General features: G+C 49.2%; 1 protein-coding gene across 5 annotated transcripts in view; it reads right to left on the reverse strand.

Annotated features, from left to right (window-relative positions):
- NRP2 (neuropilin 2) overlaps positions 1-17,870 on the reverse strand; it is an 88,404-nt gene that overhangs the window by 15,146 nt on the left and 55,388 nt on the right. For 3 of the 5 annotated variants that reach the window (XM_058809405.1, XM_058809404.1, XM_058809407.1), the window contains exons 13-15: positions 9,891-10,153; positions 7,700-7,796; positions 5,248-5,268 (exon numbers count right to left, since the gene is read on the reverse strand). In XM_058809405.1, coding sequence (XP_058665388.1) covers positions 5,248-5,268; positions 7,700-7,796; positions 9,891-10,153 — 381 coding nt within the window. Of the gene's footprint in view, positions 1-5,226; positions 5,269-7,699; positions 7,797-9,890; positions 10,154-17,870 lie in introns of all 5 variants that reach the window. The other 2 variants (XM_058809403.1, XM_058809406.1) reach the window with 1 other exon arrangement.

Consider the following 17,870-nt stretch of genomic DNA (forward strand, 5'->3'; position numbering starts at 1 on the left):
CACACTCAGCCCAGCCACAGCCAGCCCTTCCTGCTCTTGCAGCTGTGGCGTGTTGCAGGGCAGGGCTGCCGGGCTGCTGTCCCTGGCTGGGTCACTCGGGGACATCCTGCCCTCATCTGTGGCTCAGGGGGCCCACACAGCCTGCGTGCACCGGCAGCGCCCACGGCAGGACCGCTCCGCGCTGCTGCTGCTCACGCTGCTGGCGGGGGCAGGAGCAGCAGTGCAGAGCTCTGCACCTCCCCGGCAGCGCTCCTGGGTGGGGGAGAGCTGCAAATAACTAGGGAGGGATGTATTTTTGCACCTTGTTTGTTTACTGGTTACTTCAAGGGGGCTGCAGTCCCCAGGGAAATTCTCAGGAGGGTTTGCTCTGCTGCTGGACACACTGAGCCCCCCTTCCTGTGCTCACCCTCTGCTCCTGCCCCTGGCTGGCTAGTGGGGGGCAGCCCCCTGGCTCGGTGCTGGCCTGCAGAACTTTGGGGGCTCCTGGGTTTGGGGTCAGCACATTGTTGAGCTCTGTGCTAACCAAACTCCAGCTTGGTTTCCTGAGCAGGCTTGGAGGACGCCAAGGGGAAAATACAAAACAGTGCAGGATGCGCTCAGCTTTGCCAGCAGCAAGGGCATCTTGCAGCACAGCCTCTGCCCTCCCCTGCAAACACTGCCTAACAGCAGAGTCACTGGCTGGAAATTTGGGATGGTGACGGCTTTGCTGCTAGTGGCGCAAGAGATGAGGCAAAATGATCGTTCCTCTGCCACTCACAAGGCTTTTCTCCTGTCCCCATTCCTCAAAAACTGGACACAGGGACTAAAATCAAGAATGAATAGTGCAGCCAGATGAATAGCTACAACAACAACAACAACAACAAAAAAAACCCACCTCAAAAGCTAGAAAAAACCACACAAGCAAGACAAATCCTGCTTTTATAGAGCAGGAGGCTGGGAACCACCCACATATTTGTCATTGTAGGCAAGGAACTCGGATGTCTCAGGAGAAGCCTCACTGCAGATATGCTGCTCTCAACCTGTCTCACCCCAGCTGCCCCTCACCATCAGGAGTGGGGGTGGCCCTGTCCCTCCTGCCCCCCAATAGTGCCTGCAGAAGGGGCATACAGGCTGGGCTGTGTGTTGAGGATGGCAAAGGTAGGGAGCAGACAGCCCTCTGACCTCCTTCCCTAACTCCATTGGCCATACTGGTTTGGGGAATGAAAGCAGCACATCCCTGTGCCTCCCCAGCAGCTGCTGCCCCTCACCTGTCTGCATGGGGGTGGCAGTGTGGGACATGCCATGGGGGCTGCTGCCAGCTCCCTGGGAGGCTGAGCATGTTCAGTGCTGCCTTGAGCCTCACTGATAACCCCCCATTGTCTCTCTCCACAGATCCAGCTGGCTGAGCTGGCCCAGACCTGAACGTGACCCAGCACCATCCCCAATGGATCAGCAACACCTCTCCTGTGCCTGACAGCATGGGGGTGCTGGGCTGACCCCCAGGGAAACCCCCAGGGGCTGCTTGCTGCAGAGAGGCCACTTGTGTTTACACTTGGTGACAGTCTCTGCTTACATAGCACCTTGTTTCAGTGAGAGATTTACAAACAAACAGCCTCTCACAGCACTGATATGCACCAGGTCCCGTGGTGGGAGCTGGGATGGGGAGAGGGGCAGGTGTCAGGGGTGACAACAGCCCCTGAGTCTCAAGAGAGCGGGAGGAAGGCTTCCTCCTGATGGCTGTACATTGCCCAGTGGAAGGCTGAGTGTGCAAAGGGTGGGTCTGGCCAGAGAGGAGCATGTGCCACAGTGCCCAGCCTGCAGCCCTTGCCCTTCCCTGTGCATCTCTGCCTGCCTGGGGATGGAGGGAAGCAGTATGACGTACTGCAGATGGTCCTGCTTGTGGGAAAGATCCCTTGGGGAACTCAAGCTGGCTGCAGCTTCAGGACAGCCCCTGCTTGGCCCTGACCCACTCCAGATGTCCCAGCCAGGGCTTCAAGCATGAGGGTGGTGCAGAGCCCTTCCTCAACCCCCGTTTCCGCACCGCATGGTCCTGCTGAGGAGATAGCAGAAGTCTGGAGAGTTCATTTAGCAACTGAAGTCATTAAGGAATCACACTCAGTTGTATCTAAGCCCTAATGAAGCCAATTCCCAACATTAATGATTGTTCTTCCTTACATTGCCAGACACTAAATATAGCTGCCCATCCACTCAACACACAGAGCTGATGTTATCTGCTCTGTTTTTACTGGCTCTGCTGCTCTCTGGAAGTTTTCTGTTATATTAGTGGAAAAGTTCACTGCTCAGGGAGATGGAAAAAAAAATCCATCTTCTTAACTTCATAATTTTTCCACTCCCCTTTGCCTTCTGCCACACACACACTTGCCCTTCCTCATTTATTCACTAGTGCTCTCATCTTAATAAAGAACTGCCTCCTGCTGTTGCTGTCAAGTTTGTGGCTGTTGTGTTTATGGCACAGCTTGGAACACCAGTCAGTGGAAACCTGATTTAATCCCTAGAGGGTGGATATTTTATGTGGTTGTGCTGCTGGTCCTCACACCTCCAACCTGGCCAGGTACTGCCCCATTCTCTTTCCAGTAGGGAACACTCTATAGGGACTAGTTTTGGAGTTTTGCACTGACAATCAAAACCCAAAGAAGGAAAAGCAATAGTCATCTGGGAAAGAAAAAGGAGAAAATCCTTTCCAGAAAGCTGCCTGGAGGGCTGCCTGCCTTGCTCTGCCACAGCCGTGTCACAGCTCATATTCCTTCCTGAAGTCACTGACATTAACTGCTGTGGACAAGCAACACAGCTTGTTGGACTTTTCGTAGATGACACAGATGAAAACAAGTATTTCACTCATCTATTGTGAATGCCACAAAACCAGTGTCAGTCTCAACCCCATAACTGCTACCTGTCATTGCTCCAGGGAGATATCTCTATCTTGACTTTAGGATACTGGCAGGGAGAGAATCCACCAGTCCCAAAGGCAAATTCTCCCCGTGGTTTTTCTCCATGCATTATTTGGAATATATCTCTTATTTTTCACCTGGTATTTATCTAATTCCTTGCTTCCAGACATTTGTTTACCCTTTCTTTGAGGGTGGAACGCATCAATGCTCAAATGCAGTACAGTTGAAGCACACTTTCCTGGTCCTGTAAGATCCCAACCTAATGGGTGAAACATCTTCCACCTACACAAATTCTCTTATTATTTGCTTCGTGATCCTGGAGCCTGTAAGGTGCATATTTTCAGCTTTGCTCCCAGGCCAGGAGAGGAAGGATTTGCTATTATTTTTAATGGCATCTAACTTTTTCAGCTCATCATGTAATTGCAGGAGTGGGGGCTATAGAACATCTCAGTAATTTTTCTCTCCAGCTCCATTTTCTTCTCCAGCCAGGGACTTCTTTCCCTCATTTTACCCTCCCCTTCTGTTGGGCATGTCTGTCTCTCCCTCATTTTAATTATCATGTAATTGTCTCCAGTCTCCACTTCCCCATCTTTTCCCTCTGCACTTCACTTTTTCCCAGTCAGTCCATCCCTCTGTGCCATCTATTCCTGCCTGTCATCCAGGGGAATATTTTCAACCTTTTGCTGAAATTGCTGCCCTGTTACGACCAATGCTAGGATGTCCTTGAGGGAGCCAGGAATGGGCAGAAGCTGTTGGAACAAGCTGGCAAGTTCCAGGGGGAAGGGGAGGTGTGTTTGTAACAGCATCTGCCTGTAGTGCTCAGGGACCTCACTGTTTCTCCCCAGCCAGTGTGCCCTGGGGAATACGATGGGGAAGCGGAGGCACTCGGGCAGCAGGGCAGGGGCAAAGGGGAAGACAAGCAATACGAATTAGCAGGACTTTAGGATAGACTTTAGAATAGAATGTGAGGATCCAGAGAGGGGTTCACACTCTAACAAGTCTCAAAAGACAAGGATGGTGTTTGCAAAATAGATACCAGACTAGGCCTAGGAGAATACAGAGCAATGGTGGAAGTCATGAATGGTTGTGAGGCTTTAACTGCCACCTGAGAATATCACAGCAGCTTTTCAATAACACCACAAGCCTGAATATCAGATAAACAAGCCTATAAACAAGCAGAACTGAATTCCTAGTTGTTACAGTATGGGTGTGACTGTAAAACATGGTGTTAGACCCTGCACTTGTCCCTCACATTGGTAACACTCCACAGCCTGAATGTCCCTTCAGTCTCGGCACCTACTTTGCCATCTCTCCCAATGCACACACCCAGGAGAGACAGCTCTGCCCACATGGAAATGCAGCTGCTTCTAGGATACAGTCCAGCCACATCTTACAGTTCACCAGCACAGTACAGACATCATGTCCCAGTGAAAGCAAAGGGCATGTTGATTCAATTGACAAAACAACTCTCAAAATTAAGGGGAGCTCCAAGTTTGCTCTTCATCACAACACAACGCCCAGACATATTCCTGAAGAGGTAGGCAGGAAAACAAAATCCAAATTTAAAAAACATGTAAACCCCTCAGACTAAACTGATGTCTGCAAAAGTAGATAGTTTTTCCCACCCCAGAGCAAGACAAACAGCACCTCCCCCCCCAAAAAGAGAGAGGCAGTTCCTTGGAGTTCCTCACCTTTTCTCCTACCCTGCAGGTTTGATCAGAGAAGTGTTGGTTTCTGTTCTCCAGGCTAGTATTAAGCTGTTAAATGTACCATTTTCACCTTGTTTTCCTTTTATTCACTGTCACCTTCAGAGCTTCTGACGGCAGTTTGCTCTATCACTTATACCTCCCAACTCCCTTCCCCTTCCAAGCAGACTCACCCCACCCTCCTTTGCCAGCACTGAACATGCCACTGCCAGAGCATCTGTGAACTGGAGAACCACCTTCCCTCACAACAATGTGAATTACTGCCACCAGATTTCACTTTTAACTGGCTACTCTTTTTTTTTTTTTTCCATTTAAGTCAGTTGAAAACTACTCTTTACTCTGCAGCCTTCCCAGGCTTAGCTGCTCTTCAGGAGCTAAGTGCTTCTCATGATGGCAGGTTTCCTAAAGCTACTCAGTCCCAAGACGGGGGACTTGCCTGCTTGCCTGTGTTCTGTCACCTAGCAGAAGTCAGAGGATGCCATCTCCTGCTGCTGTGGTGGGGGAGGTTTAGTACACACTTGCCATTTCAGTGCTCAGAACATTTGCTGTTTGTACAAGCACACACATTGCTTTCCTTCGATGTAAAAGCCCATGCCAGCAGAACAAAACCACCGAGAGGAGTGCAGTTTTACCTGGAAAGTAGGAGTTCTCACCTGGGAAAGCTGTGATGGGTTCTGCAGAGGAAAAACAAAAGCTCGTGTTAGAGAGGGGAATATTACACACCAAGCCCCCAGTTCACATCCCCATTGATTTGCAGCGGCTGAGTGAAGCAGGCTCCCACAGGAGCCACTCGCTGGGAGCAGCACAGGGAGCCAGCCAACCTCAGCCAGCACCATGAGAAACCTGGCCCCAGCTGGGGACCAAACAGACACAAAAAGCTTTGACTCAAAGACACTTGAGAGGAAAATATGTCTGAGATTGAGGGTCATTTGTATTCAGCCTGGCTGGCCTGAGTCATCCAATGACAAAGCCTCACCTGGCCCAGTGATGAAACCCTGAAACCCCCTAAATTTCCAAAAGTGGTTTTGGTTTCTGGCTCAGCTCTGGCACTGGTTCTCACATGGGAACTGTGTGAATTCTGGGCAGTGATGCCCTGCTCCTCTCTATCTCACAGTGACAAGAAACAAAGGCAAGTGATAGTTTTCCTTCTTTCAAGATACTTTGAAGATGTAATCTATTACAAATTACTGGATCTGAAAAGCAATAATCGGTACTTACTACTGATTACTTTCTTGCAGAAGTAATAGATTTCTGATTATTTTTAGATTACTTCTGCATTATGCCTGTGAGTCACAGAAGCAGACTCTGGCTCTACTGAGTGCTATGAAATCATCATTTGGGTTCAAAATGCAAATGACACATTTGTCAAAGGAAAAAATTATTGTGACTTATTAGCATTCTTTCATGCTAAAAAGGGATCAGATTACTTCCAAGGATTATATTTGCAAAAACAGTAGCCTGTGCTGGAGTCAGCTATTCTCATGGCTCTGAAAGAAAGAGAGCAGCATGGTATTGCTACCATTTCATAATTATTTTGGTGAAACTGGAAATGACCCCTAAGTTATGTTAAAGTTTGCAGTGGGAACCCTTTGCTGGAAATGATCTGAAACAATCCTTATGGGTTTTAAGATCCACATTCAACTTCCTAGACAGGGTAAAAATAATTTTGTGTAGCAGTTAGGTGTGTTTTTTGGGCTGAAAATGCTTGAAGCATCATAATTTATTAATGCTTTTGTTTTTGAAATATTAAGCTTTAGGTTCATGAGGCCCAAGATACAATAAGACTGGAGCTAGGTGAATTGCTGAGTTCCAAAGAAGTTAAATAGGAAATACTATTAGTGTTAATCATGGGTCTTGCTTCTCTTTAATGCCATAGAAGGCAAGAGATTAAAACACCACTGTCAAGCCTTAAATACCGGGAATTTGACATCTGAAGTATTAGCTCCTTTCACAGATGGGAGACCAGCAGAGTTCAAAGCATCAAAGAAACGGGGACTGACGGTGCTTAAGAGCCTCTCTGGGGCACTCCTAGTCCTCTGTTTTATTATCAGTGCTGGTTTCTGCACCATCTTTACCCTCACCTGCCCACATAGGGGGGGGCAAGCAATGTAAGCAGCTCTTCCCAAGCATGGTTTGTCTGGTGCTTCCTCCCCTGAGAAACACCCCTTGGGACAGAGTGTTTGTCCTGTTTGGGTTAGGAGGCACTAGGATCATCCCTTGGTGGGCTGAGGAGAGCAGCTTCACTGAATGGGGCCTTTCAAAGCCCAAAAGGGAGACAGGCTCTTCCCTGCTTTTTCCATTGCTTCAGGATGGGTCAGAGTTCCTAGTGAAACATGCTTCTCCCAGGACATGCACAAGAGCAGGGCCTCGCTGCTCTGGGCAGCTCTCAGCACAGATCCCACTATTTAGATATTGCTGGTCCCATGCTCAGCTGGGATACCTCTAAATACACACCCAAGCAGGATGTGGTGTGTGCAGCCAGAGCCATCAGTGTGATTGCATGGATATGCCAGCTAGAGGAAAAGTGCAGGCAATGGCTCCACCTGCAAACTGCTGAAACACACTTTTTTGCTCCTTTTTTTCCCCCCAAGTCCTTTCTGTTTTTACCTGGCTTTTGGCCTGGTTTGGGAAATGGTGAATTCTAGGGCAAAAATTTCTTTTGTTATTCTGTTAACATTGCTGTAAAACCTCTCTGCAGTTTTTTTTTTTTTTTCTTATTAGAGAAGACTCCTTTTGAACTCGTTGGCCCCTCTAAGTGTGTAATACTGACTGACAGCAGGCTTCTTTTGTTCAGCACTTTCCTTTTAAATTTGGTGTATGTCCTTATCACACAGAATAGTCCTCAGTAACCCTCAGCTGCTCTTTCAGCTTTGCGTGGCAGAGACATGTGCTTCCTTCTCCTCACACCAACGCAGGCAGAGCCCTGTCCCCCAGAGGCTGAGTCGCCCTCCTTTCTTTCATGGGCAATCAAAGTCCCAGCGGAGATCCAGAAGCTGCTGCTAACTCGGCCAGGGGAGGTGCGTCCCACTGACAGCGTGCAAGCCAAGGCTCTGCAGCCTGAGCTGCCCCCTCCCTGCCTGCCCCCGGGCAGGATGCAGCACGTACCCATGCAGTTCTCCAGCGGGATGTCGGTGCCCAGCCGGATGTCATCCAGGGCCAGCTCTCCCGAGTGGCCGTTGCGGATGAATCCCTCAAACACGATCTGTGGGAAATCACAACAGAAATGTCAGTGCTAAGTTGGGCGCTTCCCAGCTTAGAGCCACCTACGGAGAGTGGCTGCCGCTCCCAGAGGAAAGGGTGGGAAATTGCTCCAGGCTTTCCCCACAGACCTGTGGATCACCTGACACTAGTCCTGCTTTCTTGCCCTGCCTCTGCCAGCCTTTTCCCAGGGAAAGCTGCTGTGCCTGGACAGGTTCAACAGAGACATCTTTGCCTGGCCTGGCAGCTCTTGGCTTGCAATTTTTTCAGTTAAATGCCTCTCATAAGGAATAAAGACTCAGTGAACCCCCCTAGCCCTTGCACAGTGGCATAACTCTGAGTTACTGCAGCAGCAGCTTTGGCCCATGGTATTAACTGAGCTGAGATCACAAAAAGGAAGGGAAGGACACAATATGCACAGCTACATTAACTGTAAAGTGCTGTTCCCATCAACATTACATAAGAAGTATTGAAATGTCAGAGGAGAGGGGTCAGCTTATTCCTACTTAATCACAGGCAAAATATATTTACAAAAATAAGTAGAGTCGTTAGCTCTAAGAACTGCTGAGTGGAGACACTTGCAATATTTACATAATGACGCCATTATACACATGCTGGTATATTCATGTTTAGCACAAAAAGTAGTCAGCCAGTGCCCATCATTCTTATCTGTAGGCATATTTTGTTTTCTGGTATTTTATTAAAAAGCCAAACCCATACAAACAAACTAGTCAGACAGCTCCAGTGCAAAGCTTTAGCTTTATATCCCCCTGCCTACTCTGAAGGCATTGGAATAGGCTGCCAAGTGAAGTGCTGGAATCACCATCCCTGGAAGTGTTCAGAAGGCATGTGGATGTGGCACTTGTGGATATAGTTTAGTGCTGCACATGATGATGCTGGGTTTAATGATTGGACTTGATGATCCTGGTGACCTTTTCCAACCCTAGTGATACTAGGATTCCAAGGGTCCAAATGATTTCCTACGGCTACGTACTTCACAAACCTCCTCTCCCAATATTAGGTGACCTCTTTCATCTAAGGTGCCTGGGATCCATGCCTGCCTTCAAGGACACCTCCCTGAAGGGCTGGGTATCTGACTGCACAGGCGATGGAATGTCTGGGCTGTGGGTCCCAAGCTCAGGCCATCAACCCATGCGGGAGGCAGCAGTTTGGAGGGGTCAGTGGCCAGACAGCAGCAGCTCCCTGGGTCAGGCTCAGGGCTGGGAGCTGGCTGGAGCAAGGCTCCCCACCAGGGTAGTCTAAATTGCTGCCTCAAGCCTGGGAGTCCATATTTCCTCTGCCTTGGAGGGTGCTGGACGCTGTGCTGATGCTCATTAACAAGTGACAAGAGTAGCACTGTCTCCCTGGCAAATGGCACGCTGCCCGGAAGGGACAACCGTGCCAAAGACACTCCTGGAAGCAGCAGCCTCTCCATGGGAGGCTGGTACAGCTGTGCCAGAGGGGCTCAGCTGGCCGTGGCAAAGCAGCACAGCTTCCTTCCTCCCTCCAGCTCATCCCTTCTCTTCCACTGATCTCTGAGAGTGGGACAGGGCCATGATCTTACAGCCCAGCACCGAGCCCTCTCTTCTAGGCTAAAGCATCAGAGAAGAGGATTCGCAAATGAGCCTGCATTCCCTCTTCCTTCTCCTATGTCAACACTTGCAGCTGGGGCTGGAGAATGGCTGTTTGCTGCCCACCCTTAAGAGCTGACTGTGTTCCCTCCCAGCTTCCCACTTCTCCTGGCTGCTGCATTTGCTCCCTGGAGCTGCACATCTGCCTCTGGTCAGACTATCTGATGACCTTCACTTGGAGGGGGAAGAAATGCACAAAACAAAATAAAAAAAAAAAAGAAAAAGGGAGAATATTTGGGAGATCTGAGGAATATGAAAGGCAACAGGCTGAACAAAGGCCCAAGTCTGTGCAGAAGACAGGCACTCTCAGAATAACAAACAGTGTAGCTTAGTTACTATGGTAACTTGAGAAACACAATGAAAACAGCCACATTTCCCAGTGATGAATGGGCCTGGGCTCTGAAACACTGAGATCAAGATGCTGGAGAAGTCTACCTAGTTCAGCACACCTTCTGCAAACATCTTACCCGGTACTCCATGTCGTAGCTTGGCAAAATGATGCGGCCTTCCCTCCACTCCTCCCCTTGGTCCTCCGTGATGACCCACAGTGCCTTGTGCTCCTGGCTGGCTTCCCGCCAGACCCGCAGCATCACCCCATTGCTGCCCCAAGCCTGGTACTGGAAAACCATGCAGACAGCACTCTGGGGCAAATAGATGGTGGGGCTGATGAGCCGGGCTCGCTGGCCTTCCCGCCTTCCGCTGCTTTGCAGTTGCAGGTAATTCTTGACATCTGTTCAGAGAGAAAAACACCATTCTATTGTTTTCTGCAGCCACTGGCAATGAGTGTCTCACCTACTGCCAAGTGGCTTTGGCAGTGCTGCACGGCAGTGCAGCCCCATGCCTGCAAAAGTGGGGTCTCACCCAGCACCCTTTGTGTGCTCATCCAGCTGAGCCACTGCTGTGCCCTGTGCAGCCCAGGCAGGGCATCGAGTTGCACACTCCCTCACCAGGCACCACCCTCTCCCTGGGTAGGAGACCAACAACAGAAAGTGTTTAAGAAAAAGACTGACATAATTAGAAGAAGTTAAAAAGCTGGAGCAAGTTATTGTCAGAGGAAGTGATGCCATGATAATTGCATTGGCAGGGGGTATGTGTGTTTATTCTACTGGGAGCTTCCTCAGTGAACAAGCCTGAGGTGGGTTTTTCTAAATGCCAGTGCTGGAAACTCATCTTGTTTTGAGGATAAGCACAACAAAACGAAACTCTGGCTCTCAGTTTTTCTGTAATGCAGCAAAACAGCCTCTAAAGCACAGCACAGAGGAAGGACATGGACCCAATGCGTGAAGCGTGCATAGGTGACAACTGGGTGGTTGCAAACTTGAAGGTAGCTGAAATACACACAACAGAGGATTCACTTGCTCTAATATTACATTTAAAGTGTGCCACATTTTTTGTCAGTCCTCAGGGAGGAGAGATTTGATACACTTGATATCCCAGGAGAAGTTCAAGGCTGAGGCTGGAACTGGAGATATTTGATCTGAATACCAATAGCAGCAAAAGCACATGGATACAAATCCCGAGGCACATCTGACTTTAGCTGGAATCAGTGGTTTCCAGCCCTCTCTGATGAAAAGCCTCCTCAAGGAGTTTCCCATTTGCAGCTTGGATGTCTGAAGTCCCTTAGCACAGACTGAAAGCCCGGTGTGTAGCTGAAGTGATCTTTACCTGTCTCTCCGTCATGACCAATGTCAGGATGGAATCCCTTGGGTCGCTCCAGCTGCAGAGCAAGGTGAGGTGACCCAGACACCTATTGCTAGATTTTGCATTTTGCTCAAAAGAGGGATGTGCACACTTTCTTTTGCTACACAGTGGGCAAGTGCCACTGGTGCTTCATGCCAGCATATGCCAGCCCAGGCACAAGATGATTATCTCTGCCCCAGAACTATACTGAAGGGTTTGTTAGCTCCTTCCCTCACATCTTAGCCTGCTGTGCCTGATGGGCCAAGCTCTGAGCAGCAGCTTGGCCCTGCCTCCCCTGCTCCCCGTGTGGCTTCAGTGCCCACAGCAGTGGCAAGAGCAGTGTCTGTACTCAGAATGTTTGCAGGGTGTGCTCCAAACACCTCCAAAACTTAAACCAGAGAGACCTGAACTAGGAATCCATGGAAAGATAGGTCCCAACAGAAAACAGCAGCTGACATCACTGCTGCTCAGCAGTCAGGTGACATCACAGCCCAAGGGAGATCTATCAACAGTGCTGGCCCTGCTGCAAGATTGTCAGTGCCAGAGAGCAGAAACCAACCACTGTGAGCTAGGCAGCCTTCTAAAATAAATTTAGGACAAGATAACAGGAATATTTGCCATCATTCTTCTCCTACCATGTGTGATCAAATGCTTCAAAAGCATATCCACTCCTATGAACTTTCACTGATTTTGCTGTATGAAGGACAAATCTGTTCCCAACTGGCCACATAAAGAAACAGCAACATTTTAGCAAAATTTTCCAGCACCTGTGAAATGTCCCTGTGCCACTTGGCACTTTATGCCAACAAACAGTAGCAGAAAAAAAGGATGAAAGAGTGTTTGCCCACTCCTGCTTGAGTGAATCACTTGAAAAAGTACCATGCCGTTTTCTAATGGAGGAGTGTTCTTGTGATTTACCTCAGAGTGCTAGTAGTGGAGGAGGAGATGTGGGAGATAAACAAGTGGAGGAATTAAAAAAAAAGAACAAGCTGTACTCCATGCCTAAGGAGTGATAAGGCATAATAAGTCATCAAGGTCTCCTGAATTAAAAACCTCTTTTTGTAATTCACTACAAGCCTCTTCAAATAAAAAAAAGCAGCAACGAGAAAAGAACAGCAGCAACAAACAAGGGAGCAAATCAGACTGAAGTCATACACTTATCTCACAGCTGAAATGGTCTCACAGGCAAATCTTAAGTAAAAGCACTAGCCAGGTTCAAGAATGATCAAATCCATATCCTCAAAGTTCAGGACCAACCTTTGGTGCCAGTACCTAAGCAGCCTGACTGAGTGCAGGGTTTTGAGTCATCCTTGGATCTGCCCATAGCCCAGAGCTGACTAGAGGGGACTGACAATTCTAATTGTGCAGCTGGAAACCACCCATTATCCTCACCCCAAAAGCCAGTGGTATCCAGTGTGGCTACCTTGCCACTTCAGCAGAAGAGCCTGTGTGCCTGAGTCACATCCCTCCTGCCAGGATTGACACTGACCTTCTGTTTGTTCCCATTCCTATCAAACTCTCAAACTGCAGCCAAAACTAATGCTCCCTTCAGCAACACAGGATCTTTCAGAGACTCGGGAACCCTCCATCTCCTGTGCTCCCTGCCCAACTCTTGCTGGGGCCCAGAGATCTCTCCAGGACCTACTGTCAGTCCCAAGGAGGCTCAGTCCTTGGGTGGTGATTCCAGTTGCTCCCCCTGCAAATAGCAGTGGGTTTGGGCACCATGCACTCTTGCTCCTGGTACCAGTACCAGTTTCTGGGTGGAAAGCCAAGTGCAGGCAGGCATGACTTTCTATGTCATTTGAAGATTAAATGGCTGGATCACTCTAATGGCTAGTTGGACCTTTGGAAAAGCCCTACAAATTTGCTGAGACTGACTGAATAAGGGCATTGTGGAGGTAATTGTTGGAACAGCATGTGGAAGCCTGGTGGCTCCAGTAGTCACTCTGATACAGTAAATGGAAGCCTTTGGCACAGAAAGCATCTGAAAGGCTGATTTCCCCTGTTAAAACACTTGAAGGGAGCTTTGCAATGATGAGCTGATCAATTCTTCCAGGATCAGAAATGCATTTTAATCTCTTTCCCAGAACTTTGCTTTGCAGTCTCTGTTCCTAACACGATAGCTACATCCTCCACAGAACTGGCACTGCTAGTTCAAAGCACCAGCTCAAAAAAGGCAGGAAAACCCACTCAGGCATTTTACCTGTTTTGCAACTGATGCTATGGAATAAATCTCATGGACAATTTATGGCATCATCTGGATGTAAGGGAGCCAGTAATGTGAACATGAAACCACCCCAGCCAGATGATGGCAGAGCCCCTCCTGTGTGCATGGCAGTGAGTCCTGGATAAATCACCAGCTGGGCTCTGCAAACCAACCATCTGGGCAACGTGGTTTTCTCTTGGCACACCTGCCCCCTCCTGCTAGGAAGCCATCTGAGAGGACATTAGGGGCAATGGGGGATGAAGCCTCACAGTTTGGGTCAGACTGCAAGCACAAGCCACAGCAGCATCCCCTCTGCAAGGTCAGGCTGCCTTGTGCTTGGGTCCTGCACATCTCACACCCTCTCTCAAGGAAAGCACCTTCCCTCATGGATCTCAGCAGCACATCTGGAGGTGTTCCAGCAAAACATGTCGGGCAGCATGTACACAAGCAATTATTGAGATTTCAGACTCCCTCTGCATTTGCCTCTCACTGGATATTGTTGAGTTACAGCTGCTGCTCCTGTGGAGGAACCACATGAAGTGCCCTCACATCCCTCCAAAGGTCGCTGCACTCTCCTTTGCTGCACGGTGTGCTTTAGCTGGCAGCACGGCAGCCCAGCTGCAGCCACCTCTTGTCTGTCAAATTCCAGAGGTGACCACACTGCTGTGGGCACTGTCTGCACAGCCCCAAACGCCACCCCAACCACACTGTGTCATGGCCAAGTGGACATCCCAGTGAGGCATGATCCTGCTGTTCTTCTGGGGCATGTGAAGTGGAAGCTGCATCAGCTCTTGCCACTCCTGGGGAGCAGATCAGCTCAGATGCTCTCATGACTGCCGGGTGGTCTGATAGCAAGGGAATGGCAGCTGCATGAATATGCAGATTGAAATTGGATAGTTACCACATTTTAAAATTTTTTGGCAAATCATGCAAATTCACCTCAAAAGGCTGCCACTATAATTTCATGACAGGCCTCTCCTCAATGACAGACTTTCATTTAGGATGGGAAGTCAATCCTCCATAAAACTAATATTTATATTAACTAGATCACTGCATCTACTGGAAAATCCCCTCAATTTTGATTATGTGTTAATTAGCCTGCCAAGTCCTTGCCATTTCAGTCTCTAAATCAGCCCATCAAAAGGCATAAAATCCCACAGTTACCCAGAACCAGGCTCTCAGCCTGCTCTCCGGAGCCCTTCTAATGGACCCCCCATTACATCCTCTCAATTAAGCCTCCTGCCCTCAACAGCACAGTGCAACTGTGAGCCCTGTCACCTTCCCCAGGGAGTGCAGGCAGGGCACGGTGTCCCTGACAAATCAAATCCCAATTAGAGCCTGACATTTATGCTACGTGAGCTGCCAGCCACCAAAACTTGTCCTTTGGCAGCGTGGTGGGCACCCTGCCTGCCCCTGCATGAAAGGTGTGCACAGCCCCACCAGCCCAGCATCTGTGCCTGCACAGCTGCAGAGCTGAGCAGGCTGGGGCTGCACAGCTGCAGAGCTGAGCAGGCTGGTGCTGCACACACTCTTGCTTTCCCCAGCCCTGCTCTGTGACCCACTGCTGCGAAGCCATGGGGTGGTACACAGCTAAGGTTTGAGAGATGGTGTCTTGCTTTGCAGAGAGCATTCCAGCCTGCTTTTTTAAGCAGGAATGTCACGGGTGTTTGGGTCCAAAAAGTGACTGAGGCAAGCAGTGAGCCCCAGAGAAATGGTTTCTTTTCCTCTGCCTCCGGCCCAGCCCAAGCAAGCAGGAGCTTTGCTGGAACAGACCATGGCCATACCTCCTTCTATCATGCATGACAGTATGGGCACATGGACAGCCAGAGCCTGGCCCTAGCCTGCAGCCAGGGAACTCACACAGAGCAGCTGATGCTCCGCAAACCTCTTGTGACTGGGGTGCTGGGGTGTCCCAGCTCTGCCGTGCTGTGGGCAGCCAGGGCATGAAGGCTTTCTAACATTTGCTGCCCTCACTGTGGAAATGAGAGTCAGGAGAGACATGTACAGCTTTGCTGACAGGCAATCTGCACCACACGAGGGGAGCAAAGAGAGACAGAGATGGATATATGGTCTCCTTCCCACAGTGTGCAGCTGCTCACTCATTGCATAGAAATGCTTGACTTTCATACCACCCCACATGTAAAACTCCTTCCTACTTCAAAGGACACAGGATTGACCCTTGAGGTCAAACTGTGTCCCCAAGGCACAAGCCCTGAGACTTGCATGAGAGTAAGTGCAGACCCACTTCAGTTCAGCCCTGCCCTGTTAACACCATGAAAACCTTTCTACTACTTTGGACACAGTAGAATCAAGGCCTTCCGACAGCAGTTCTCATGGATTGCAAGAAAAATATGAAACTTTCCCTTTTAAAGATCCCATGGGAAAAACACAGGAATGGTAGGGGGTCACCATCAGCTTAAAAACAGCTTAACATTTGTTTCTCTTAAAAAATAAGCTCTTACGAAACTTCAGAGCACTATAAATACTCCTCTGCTGAAAACACTTTGAAACAAATAAACCTTTCCCTGCAGTGCCTGCAACCCAAGTGAGCAGCATTCCTGACCCTCCAAGCCAGCAAGGCCATGGCCCACAAGAGAAGCTCTCAGTGGGTTTTTGCAGCCCAGCCCAAGAGCTGTGTGGTCAGGAGTGATGCAAGGTTAAAAAGTGCTTCCTTTTCTGTGCACACATACAGCTGCCAGCATCCGAACAACACGGGGTTCATGATGACCCTGATGCTGTGCTCACCCAAAAGGGAAGGGGGAAAAAATGGGCAAAACATGGAGATTTCATCTCTTCAGTACTGGCTTATTAGTGTAGCATCACTGAGAGCAATACAATCACATCGACCGGCTAAGGATACAACCCAGGATCTTTAGACCCTTCAGGATCAAGACCCCAGTGAAATTCAAAGATGGTGAAAAGTTGAGGTGCCCAAGTTATTAACCCAGATTTATTTTCAGGTCTTAAGACCTTTATCTTGACACCAATGGCATGCTGCCATTGCGTGCAGCAGGAGGAGGGATGAAATCTCATTGAAACCTGAACTTGTTGCTCCATGAAGCTTGCTAGGTGCAGCTAAGCGGAATCTTTCTACAGATGGGGAGCATAGAGGGAAAAATCCTGACAATCTCTTATGGGGGCATGGAAAAGGGAGCCAATGGTATTTTCTAGGCTTGCGAAAGGCAGGTAGCAGTTGGAATCATGCTGGGCTTCTGCTGAGCTGGGCACTTTGGGTCCACTTTCACCAATGAGGTCCCCAGACATGTAATGGGAGCCTGCAGGAGAGGACGTGGAGTTAATCCATGGTGCAAAGAGCCCAAGGAACACAGGGCTAAAAAAAGAAATGCAGAGCTGCCTGAAAGAGTATCTTGGAAATAAAAATAGTGGAATGAGAGCAGTGGGTGTCTTGTCAGTCTTGAGAAGTTCTCCGTGCCAAAGACAAGGAGGAATTGCATGCAGCACATAAAATGAAATTGGGAGATATCTGAGGAATTCAGGCCTGTCTCTCAGCAGACTTTTCTAATCAAGTGCTTCACAGAGGATATTTCACCATGGTCATTTCCTTTCCTCTCTCTTATGCAGACTGAGCCAGGGCTCTTCCCTTCATTATTATTTTTTCCTTTTTAATTTTAATTTTTGTTTTGCCATTTTCAAAAGAAGTTAAACCACATTCCACATAGCTCTTAAATGCACAGCACACTTTCTTGCTACTGTGGAGCAGCCATGGCCTCTAGCCTGGGCCAGCACCTTTAAATCAGAGCAAATTGGGCTCCAGAAGCCTTGAATTCTCCTTAACTTTTGCCCTGCCTCTAACCAAGCACAGCTGCTCTCCTTCACCCAACTGCTCACCCCAGGGTGGGGAATTCACAAGCAAAGACCACCCTGAACAACAGCTTTTCATTCCTTGCTCCCTGGAGTCTGAGCGTGAATTTTCTAACTAGAAACAAAGTGCTGGAGGGAGCATGAGGGAAGGGCAGGGGAAGAATAGGGGAGTGTGAACCAAACAATGCTTTGATTCTGTCCCCACCAAGGAGCTGGCATTGCCTCTTTTTCATGTTTCTCCAGTTGCCCTTAAAAGCTCCTTGGGGAGAAAAAAACCAAATAGTTGCTTCTTTTTGTGTCATATCTTCTTAATTTCTAAGAGCAGGACCAAAGTGAGGCACAGCAGTGATGCCTTTGAATTCCAGCTCCTCTGCAGCCCTGTGGGGGCAAGGCAGAGATGCCCACAGATGCCAGGATGGCACACCCTTGCCTGAACCAGACAGGAGGCCAGTGCCAGTGGTGACCCCTCAGCCTGTGCTGGTGTTTGCTGCTGGCTTCCCCTGCTACTATGGGTAAGTCACTCCAGCCCCCTGGAGCCACCCCCTCCTCCCCCTCCCCTGCCCACACAGCCCATGAGTTGCAGGGCAGTGCTGGAGCTCCTGCCTGCTCCCCCTCAGTGCTTCAGTGCCTGACTGCACAGCACCCTAAGGGAGAGCTCTCCACACTGGCACAAAAACAGACCACTGAACTCAGCAGGACAACATTCCCCAGCCCCAACTGTGAAACTGTGCGACTCATA

Source organism: Ammospiza caudacuta, chromosome 8 (assembly GCF_027887145.1).
Source record: "Ammospiza caudacuta isolate bAmmCau1 chromosome 8, bAmmCau1.pri, whole genome shotgun sequence".
Classification (NCBI taxonomy): Eukaryota; Metazoa; Chordata; class Aves; order Passeriformes; family Passerellidae; genus Ammospiza; species Ammospiza caudacuta.